The 10,402-nt window shown below is 24.5% G+C and overlaps 1 protein-coding gene across 1 annotated transcript; it reads right to left on the minus strand.

Moving 5' to 3' along the window:
• Positions 1-592: 592 nt before the first annotated feature.
• Positions 593-9,753, minus strand: LOC145836607 (major facilitator superfamily domain-containing protein 6-like protein B). The gene is made up of 10 exons (XM_082944397.1): positions 9,608-9,753; positions 9,159-9,241; positions 5,787-5,889; positions 4,540-4,729; positions 4,265-4,414; positions 3,668-3,795; positions 3,308-3,481; positions 1,886-2,046; positions 1,489-1,729; positions 593-735 (listed from the first exon to the last, which is right to left on the minus strand). The coding sequence occupies exons 1-10, from the start codon at positions 9,741-9,743 to the stop codon at positions 593-595; spliced, it is 1,509 nt and encodes a 502-aa protein (XP_082800523.1). The 5' UTR covers positions 9,744-9,753.
• Positions 9,754-10,402: the final 649 nt, after the last annotated feature.

Raw genomic sequence — 10,402 nt, forward strand, 5'->3', positions numbered from 1 at the left:
AATTAATACAACTAAACAGTTTTTATCAATTTTTATTATATACTTTAGATTAAAACGAACAGTGTTTAGAAATTGTTTAGCTACTAACACTAGGTTTTTTAATATTTAATAGCTACAAAAGTAGATAAACAAAAACATTTTCTAAATGAAATTTATGTTCATGGTTAACTTGAAATTAAAAATTTGGAATAAAGTCATTACTTCAATTTAAAAGCAAAAATTAAATATTTACTTTTATTTATTTGGTTGTTAATGAAAAACTCAGTGGTAATAACTAAATATGTTGTTTTATATGTTATAAGATTACTGTTAAACTTATAATTTCTTAGTTCATAAATTTATCTAAGCAATTTTTTTTTCAAATAAATTTAATAAATTTAAGTTTCAGTTTAAAAAAAACTTAAGTAAACTAGCTTTAAGATTAACTTTAAATTAATACATTTTATGTATTCGTTTTTTAGTTTATATTTAAGCAAAGAGTATGTTAAGTATTAACTTTTATCTATATTAAAATAAGTTTTAACGAGCAACTTGCAAAAAAAAAACTACTTAGCACAAAAGTATTGAGAGTTCGGAAGTTTTCTTAAATGAACTAGTTGATAGTTTTGCTCCTATTTTTTTCCTCATCTTTGCTCAACGCAGCTTCAAGCCAATCTTCTTCATCTGAAGATGAGGAAGTCATTATTTGTTTGTACTTTTTCTTGTTTTTTATGTACCCTCTTCGTTTCGACTTACCTATGGTTAAATTTTTTAAGTCATGATGATAAGATGAATATACAACTTTTAACTTAATTGTTACTTCTACTAAACTTGTTTTGTTAAAAAACACTTTTCTTAAAAACACAAATTTAAAAGTTTTAGTAGAAAAACTAAAGTATTTTTTTGTATTTTTTTAAACATTAAACTTTTATAACAATAAGAAATAACTTTTTTAATGATTAAAAAATTATAATTTAAATAATCAATTAATACCAAAGCTTTAATATAAAACAAAAGTCAACTAATTCAATAAATGTTTGTAATAGTTTTTTTTTATTAGCATTAAAACAGTATTATAAACGATAAATATGTACCGAAAACAAGTAGGTAACTAGATATTTTTTTAATTTTTAATATGCGTTGGGAAGTCAAACTTAATTTCCTGTTTAGAAGCAAACGTCATAAAATAATAACTAAACCAACAAAATATTCTTTTAATAAGCTTTCTAAATATTTCTAAATATAACAACGTAAAGTATACTTTCATACTAAACATTACAACTGTACTAAATTTAAGGCCATTTTTTAAATAAATACTGCTAATAACACTAAAATATTTTGAAATATTTTTTTAATTAGTTAAATGCAGTATATACCTTAACAAAAGGTCAGCCAAGTAAGTTAACTATATATCAGTAAACATTTACACAACAATTGATTTAGAAATTAAACTGCTTTCCTGTAAAGTTTTTTAAACGTACACTTATCATACTTTATGAATATACAAACCTTTGTTTTTAGAAGCAAATCTATTGAAGAGTTGTTCGTTTTCCTTGCAGTCAGAATCATCACTATCAACAAAGTTGTTAAACTGTCTGCCCTTTATATTGCACATGTAAGTAAAAAATAAGTAAACAACTACCCAGCAACCACAGATTACAGACATGCCTCGCAAATATGGGCCCAGTGTACCCCCTGAAATGTCGTATGCCACCCCTGAAGTAAAACTTCCGACTGCAAAAGCTAGCCCCTGAAAGTATTTAACTTTTTAATATTTTTTTGATTTGTATAATGACTGTTTTAACCTAGGCAAGGAAGTTGACCAAGTAAACAATTTATTTAAATGTACTTAACTGTTAAGTAAGTTAACTATAAAATCAAAAAAAGTGGAAAATTTTCAATAAACCTGGTGCAAAGAAGTCAATGTGTAATTCATAGTTCTCTGTTGCGACGGTTTAGCGAATACACGAACTCTTTTTCTCATATTTGCGGCTGCATTATTATTCCACGATAAAAACATCCTCATGTTTACGTGAAAATTTATTACTGTCCATAAGAATGTTTGACCTTTCGTTTTAAGTTTAAATTAAAAACATATACTTTTACTAAATTAACATAATTTGAAAACTAATCTTGGTATAACTTTATTAAGGCAACTTAAAGCTTAAAAGTTTTTAGTACACCAACAAACATATGTAGAAAGTATTAAACGACTTCTGAAAAAATTAAACTATTTTATTGTTTTTATTTTAATTTAAAAAACTTAAAGGTCTTGTTTTTGCTCTATAAAAAATTAATTTCATTGTCTATTTAAATACATTCGTATAAGTAAACTCTATTTATCTAGCAAACTTAACAAGTTGCCTGAATTAGTTTACGATAGTTTTAGTTTTATGTAAACTATTTAAATTACAACAAAAAACATAACATTAATACAAACAATGTTTAAAATTTATAAAAACTAGAATGATATTAAGCTAAAAACTAATACATTTCAAGCTACAAATATAAATAGATTAAAAGTTAATAAAATTACAAAACTTTAATATTAATATTGTTAATCAGTAACGAAAAGCTATTTTATTATGAATTTAAGCTAGGTTGTTTACGATTCAGTAAAAATGATTAATATTTTACATTTATATCAAAAACTTTTCCAGAGGTAATATACTATTTTAATGTACTAAATTATTTTTAACTTAGACCTTATACTTTTTTTCTATTGATCTAAGTTAAGTAATACTTAACTACTAAATATAAAAAGAGAAAGAGCAATATTCTTTAAACATAATATTTTAAATTAATATAGTTGTAAAAATGGTAATTTATTTTCATGATATTTACAATAACTGTCTTTACTTGAAGCTTAATAAAAATAACATGTATACTAACTATTAAAGATCAATAAAAAAGTTTAAAAACTGTAGAGACCGAGCTAGTTTCTTATAAGCTTAATTGAATTTTCAAAAAAAAAAAAGTTTGTATTACAAACAGCTTCGGTATGACTAGCTAAGCTAATTATTATTCACAAATTTATTAGTAAGTAGAGCAAACAATGAATATATGCATTTATAAAACAAATTTATTTTAAAACAAAGAAAATGAGTCAATGTTTCCGTTCACTAGTATAAAAACATTGAGCAGTTTAAGGAAGTTTTGAAATAGTTGTGACATAACTAAAGACAGTTAAGCTTCGATTCTTGCAATTTTCATATATTTATTCTACTTGCCATTCACAAAAAAAAAGTTAACAATCAAAAATATATACTGTTATGTTCATTATATAGCTTATTGCTGATAGATAAATGTAATATGAACAATTTTGTACCTAATGTATTTATTGACTGTACAAACACTGCAGCCCAAGCATTTTCAACAAACGATATTGATAAGAGCTGAACAGCTATAAGTACTAAAGCTATTGATCCGCTCAAATATACTTTCATTACAGGTACAAGCTGTTTACCATATTTTTGAACTATCCACTGTACCATTGCATTTACTGTTTGTTACACTAATTTCAACGTAACAAATTATATTAAATTTAATAATTTTTTTTTTTAATAAATAGTAAGCTTCTGAATATTTTTTTAACTAAAAAGTTTTTGATAAGTTTTGAAATATTTAAATTTAGTTTAACTAAGCAAAATATTTCAATAAAGCTAGCTGAAAGAAGTTTTACACTAACAAGAAACTACAATTCCAAGAATGTAATACTTAAAGTTGACCATTTTTTCAAGCTCCCAAAACAAAAAAGTATTCAAGCTTCCTTGAATAATACCCGTTAAAAAAGTTGTCATCAGAAAAATGAAGTGTCTATTAACAAAATTGTTAAATTATGACTTTAATCATACAAAAAAAATGAAGTGATTACCACAGTGATTCAATAAGAGTATAAAAAATTTACCATATTTTAACCAAAATTAACTTGTTATTATTAAACAGTTCAAGAAAGTTTAAAATTAATCGTTTTTTTAATTAGCTTTTGCAATATACAAACACTCGATTTTATTTTTATTCAATGCTTAGATTTTTTAACAATTTACATTTAGTTATATACGTAGATGAATATGTATAAAAATGTTGTTATAAAACTTGGCATAAATTCAAAATTTATTTAATGTGTTAATTATATCTTGCTAGATTACGTTTTATCAAGTTCTAACATAATTTCTAAACAACACTCAAATTTAAATTTCTATTTTAAACTAGTTTTTTTTTGAACTTAAATTATCAAATACTAGTTATTTCATTTAAGTAGTCATAGAATTAATGTAACAAAAACCTGCAATCAATACAACATAAGAAACACGCAAGAGGACTCATTCCTTTTAAACTTTTGTTATCGGAAGAGTTTTGATACACTGGATAACAAGGTGCAAATATTAAGCAAACTCCTAAGAAGAAAACATAAGCGTAGAAGTGTACATTGAAACTGTTTAAGTTTTAGTATATTAACAAACTATAACGTTTCAACAAAGTTAAAAAAAATTCTAAGTATACTACACTTAAAGTCAAGTCAAAGTTTAATAAAGTTCTGATAACGCTTATAGAACTAACCCAAAAATATAGTCACTTAATTGGCAGGGTATTTGATAAACAATAAGAGGAATAAAAAATCCTGTGATACAACTTCCAAAGCTTAAAAAAGAAATGTGCCTACCATAACGATTTATGCAATCAAGTTCTTCTAATAGATCGTATAAAGAGTTATCACTTAATGCTTCAATTGGACATGACATTAATTCACCTAAAATTTATTACTACAGTTATAAAATGTTAATAAACAAAAAAGTTATCTATTAACTACTTAAATATTATTTGAAATATTTATTTAATATTTTAGTCTTATTTTCTATTTTGCACGAAGGGACACTTTTGCACAAAAAGAGATTTTTGCACGAAGGAAATTTTGAATGGCGTCAATTTTGCACGAGGGGTCACTTTTGCACTAAGACACTTTGGCTCAAAGACATTTTTGCACGAGTTGAAAATAAAAAATTTCTTAGTTAATTTTTTTTTACTTTCACTCAAACGGCTAATCCTCACCCTAAGTGGTAATTTTTTTTTATAACTTATTTTTATTTTTTTCTTGTTTTTTTAAGTTTAATATTTTTACAAATCAAATATTAGTTTATTCATTAGGAATGTCTTTATTTTTATTACTGTTACCTCTAACCCTTACCCTCGGTCTGTGTTTTTATTTTTTTAGTTTATTTTTATTTTATTTTTTGTTATTTTTTATTTTTACTGTCACTGTTACCCCTAACCCTTTGTCGGTTTTTTTTATTTAGCCGATCTTGTTTCTTTTATTTTAATTTTTTCTATTTTTTTATTTTTTACTCTCCTGCAAAAGTATCTTTGTGCATATTTGACCCATTCCAAAAAAAAACACTTATGTTCTCAAAGCAGAACTATTTACTACAATTAATGGACTTAAAGGAAACTACTTTTAAACTTTGATAAAACAGTTGATAAAATAAATAAAAAAGTGTTAGTGTACTATAATATAAGAACAAAGTGTTTTTTTTTTTGAATTTGTTTTCAGAAAAACAAAACTTCATATATATTATGAAAAACTTATCTAAAGTGCTACTTTAATACTTGCAAAAGCACATAAAATAATCCATGCTATTCACTGTTATCATATATGTATTCATAAATTTCAAAAAATTTATAGCTACCTTTGTGGCTATTAAGACCTTATACATGTATCATAAAAGTTATATAAATCACTTTATCAAAAAAGAAATTTCAATACCAAGATGAATATAACATTACAACTTAACTGATTATCTTAAACAAACCAATTAAAACAATCAAGCAAATCCACATAAATGTATCTGACTTTATCATTGTTCTATTCAGTACATCATCAAAAACTTCTGAAACTTGCTTCTTTAGAAGATCCTGAAAGTAATTTTTTGTTAAAACAAATTTAGTTATATATTCTTTAGAAAAATTAGTTTACCTTTCTGGTAAACATATATACATAACAAGTGTATGGACCAGTATTTTCATTGTTTATAAATTTTGCAAAATTTCACAGTTTAAAATTTTAATAAAGGTTAAATTGTAGCACCATAGAGAATTTGTAAGTAAAATGTAGCCAGACAAGTAACTTTAAATAATTATAGACTAAATTTTGAGTTGAAAAAACTTATAAAAGACAACTTATTTAAAAAAAGAGATGCTTAAAATAATTATTATTTCATCTTAGTTTTTGTAAAAATGCTAAATAATCTATTTTATGACCATTTCATTATAAGTTTGTGATTGAATATATAATGTATTTAGAGTCGGGTCCAACAAAGTTCATATAAAAGCTTGACTACCAGGGATTCCGTTTCCCACTTTTACCTGCTGAGTAAATAAATTTACCACTTCTACCACAAAGCATTTGTCCTTTTTCAAAACTTGGTTTTAATTTATATCAGATTTTTTTCTTCTCTGTAATCTTTTGTTGCATTTTAAATATTTCCTTTATTAAATTGTCTGTTTACCTTGGTTGTAGTCATAGAAACCTTACTCATCACGAATTCATACTTAAGCGTCATGGTGTTGAAATTTAGGTTACATAAAATTAAAGATTCCAGAAAACTGATGTAAACTAAGTTTTATTTAAACTTTACAATTATTTTAAAGATATAGTAATAATTAATGTAATTTTTAAAAATATTTAGCGCCTTAGTTCAAAAGTTTGAACGGCTGCTTAAACAGGGTTAAAAACAGTATACTTTTAAAAATTCATAAACTTCAAGCGTTATAAACTACAAAGTGTTAATAATTAGTGTATTTTTTCATGATTTCAATACTTTCAGTAAAGCTGTCTGTCTCATAATAAAAAATAAGTAGTTTGAGCAAAAAGACATTTTATTTGGACCTGAGAAGAACTTAAGATATAAAGCAGGAGTTAAAACACAATGTGTTGCCTGTCATTGTTGATGGATAACATTTCTGATTTCATGGAACCTAAAATTACAAAGCAAATTTCAACACCATGAGGCTTAAAAATGAACTTGTGATGACTAAAGTTTTTATGACTAAAACCAAGGTAAACAAACAATTTGATATGGATGTATTTAAAATGCCACAAAAGATCACAGAGAAGAAAGAAACTGTATAAATTGAGTTGAAAGAAAGGTTAAGAAAGCAAATTGCGCAGGAGCACCAAAAGGAGAACATCCAGCCCAGATATGGTATAATACCTTATCAATTTAATAAGATCTGCACAAAAAAGGCAGAGAAAGCCACCCAAGGTCAACGACAAAGAAGGGCAGAACAGCTAGAACAATGCTGACACCATGGTTCTTTTTCTTCCGTTGCCTGCACTTTATCTAGGTATAAATGATCCTTCCACTAAACCAAAGTAGTCTCTGCTACAAGAGCATGCAGACCAAGGCAAGAAAGTTAAACAATATCATGCAGAGACCTTTGATCAGAATTGGTAATCAGGGTGAGTTTAATTGTCACATTAAGACTTAAAATCTAAGCTACATTTCACCTTTTTTATTAATTATTTCTTTCTAAACTCAATTTAAATTTTCAATTAAGTGTTTTACTACTTTTTTTTATAATGCTTTTTTCAATTTTTTTTTTTTGTATAATGATAAGAGCTAAAATTTTTGGCTCAAAAATATACGAGCGTTAACTTGTCTTGAATAGCTTTTTTTTGTAATTTTTTTTTCTAACAAAACTTTAAAACCAATTATTTTCAATTTCTTTAACCCTAACTTGAAACTTTTTTTTTATTCTATAAAACGTTCTTTTGCTTAGCTTTTCACAATAATTTTTATCGAATTGGGGTTTTACTTTTGTAGTGGAGTCCCTTTAAAAAGTTAATGCTTTTTTTGCATTTTTTCACTTTGCAACGTTTTTCTTCAAAAATTATTTTTTGTTTTAAATTTTTTATTAATAACATAGTTATTTAATTAAGTTTTAAGACGTTATTAATTGTTCTTTGCAAATTTTTTTTTTTTATAACATATGCTTAAATAAATTTTTCAGAAAATTTCCAAATTTGCACGGTTTTGGTTCTTCTTTTATATGGTTTTATAGCAAAAGTAAATTGTTTTTTTAGTAATTTTCATTTTTAACAGACTTATGTAATTAAGTTTTATAACGTTATTATATTTTTTCCCCACTTACTATTATTTTTCAAACATATGACCCATTTTATTTTTACCTAAATTTTTAGTATTTGGTCAAGAAATCCCTCTAATTACGTAAACAAAAAATTTAGGTAAAACTTGTATGGGTCATATATTTAAAAATAATAATAAGTTGGGAAAATATATAATAACGTTATAAAACTTAATTATATAAGTATGTTAAAAATAAAACTTATTTAAAAATTAATTTACTTTTGCTACAAAACCATGTAAAAAAAAACCAAAACCATGCGAATTTGGAAATTTTCTTATATTCATTTAAGTATATGTTATAAAAAAATAAAAAATATGAAAAATAAATTAATAACTTTTTAGAACTTAATTAAATAAGTATGTTAATAACAAAAAAATTTGAAACAAAAAATAATTTTTGGAGAAAAGCGTTGCAAAGTGAAAAAATGCAAAAATACATTAAACTTTTAAAGGGACCTCATTATAAAAGTAAAACCCCAACTCGATGAAAATTATTGTGAAAAGCTAAGCAAAAGAACGTTCTTTAGAATAAAAAAAAAGTTCAGAGTTAGCATTAAAGAAATTGAAAATAACTTTTTTCAAAGTTTGGTTAAAAAAAAATACAAAAAAATCCATTCCAGCCAAGTTAATGCTCGTCAAAAATCTTAGAAAAATGTATACTTACAATGATTTTTTAAACTTATCACATGTTTCTTTTAAATATGATTAGAAAAATCTTATCAAAACTGACATTTTTTAAGCAAATTTTTAGTTATTTTAGTTTCTCTGTTCTGAAAAAATAAATTATAGTTTATACACTAGGCTTTCATTTAAAAGCAAATATTGATAACTTTTAAAATATCTTGGTTCGATGCCCAAATTGGTCTTAATATTAAAAACATCTAAAAAATAGTGATATTTTAAATACTAATGTGAATTTTGGCTACCAATAAATCTTTTTTATTTGATATTTAGAACACATAAATGAAACCAAATTAATTCGTTCACTAATAGAACTTTAACTAATACACATCCTTTAACATTTTAATTTCTTACATAAGATTTCTTTACAGCTTCAGTTAAATTTTGATTGTTAACTGTCAAGTCTCTTCTACTTCTGTAGTAATCATCTTCAAAACCTAAATAGCACAATATTAAAATATAAGTAAATTAGGAGTAGTTTAACAGCTACAACATTAGTACATTTCATTTATTAAAATAAACATTTGATACCCTAGGCACACATACAAAAAATAGATTTGACTTCACTAAATATTCTTTGAAGCCCAATAAGAAGTTACACAAGTTGTAAAAAAGAGAGCAAATAATGTTTCTATAATTATTACTTTTTCAACTTTTAGGTTTTAATAACTGTCTTTATTATCTTTACAAACAAAGCAATAAAATAATTCTAATGCATGAAATTAATCCTTAGAATTTATGTAACCTACACATTTTTACAGGGTAAAACTAAATAAAGAAACTTAAAATATAAACTGTAAAACCTTTATTTTCAATCTTTCGATTAAGTAGAACTTCAAGCTTCTTTCTTTGTAACATTGAAAGGTAATCGGGTTTTAACTCTAACAGTTTATCAATGAACTGTTTAGTAGATAGATACTTGTATTGATCTTTCTGCATCAAAATAAATAACTTGTCAGCCAATGCACTTATTTTTAAACTTTTATGTTTCTTTTGTTGACCACTTAATTTAAGGTTTGTTTTTGTAAGTAAACTAATTTTTGTTGTAGTTTGAATAGTACTTTCACCACTGGCTTCAATATCATCCATAAAATGCTTATAAACATCTTGATTATTAGTTTTTAATATTTTTAATATCTGTTTGTGCAAAACTTTAATTTTCCATTTTGGAAAATTTTTAGTTAGTATATTTTTTAAAAGAAAACTGTCAATGTCTGACTCTTTTTTTGGGTTTTGTTCTAAAAAATCTTGAATAAGATTTTTAGAAAGCTGATATGTTGATAGTGGTGTAGTTGATGATACAGTAACAATTTGAACTGGTTTAAAAGTTGAGCTGACTTGATGGAAACCATACCTTTCATCAAAACTAGAAATGTTTTTGAAATGTTCTTCTGATTCATTTTTATGTATTTTGTCACCAGCAGAAAGGTTTTCTATGTCAATTAAAAATACAATATACATTTACATATATTATAATACAAGTATTTTAGAAATTTAACTTTATATACAAACTAATTTAGGTGTAACAATTTAGCATTGTTTTTCTAAAATCGAAATTTTAATTAAAATATAATAAATATGATATAAAATTTCAATAA

The sequence above is a fragment of the Thalia democratica genome, chromosome 5 (assembly GCF_965202585.1).
Source record: "Thalia democratica chromosome 5, ktThaDemo2.hap1.1, whole genome shotgun sequence".
Lineage (NCBI taxonomy): Eukaryota > Metazoa > Chordata > Thaliacea > Salpida > Salpidae > Thalia > Thalia democratica.

Bases quoted from the DNA above. Each gene is read 5' to 3' on its own strand.
- LOC145836607 (XM_082944397.1), bottom strand. From the start codon at position 9,743: ATGCAGAAAGATCAATACAAGTATCTATCTACTAAACAGTTCATTGAT. The intron at 2,047-3,307 runs GTACAAAATTGT...TTAAAACGAAAG, and splicing joins ACAGTCAATAAATACATTAG to GTCAAACATTCTTATGGACA. The intron at 736-1,488 runs GTTTGTATATTC...ATTTAACCATAG, and splicing joins ATTTGCTTCTAAAAACAAAG to GTAAGTCGAAACGAAGAGGG.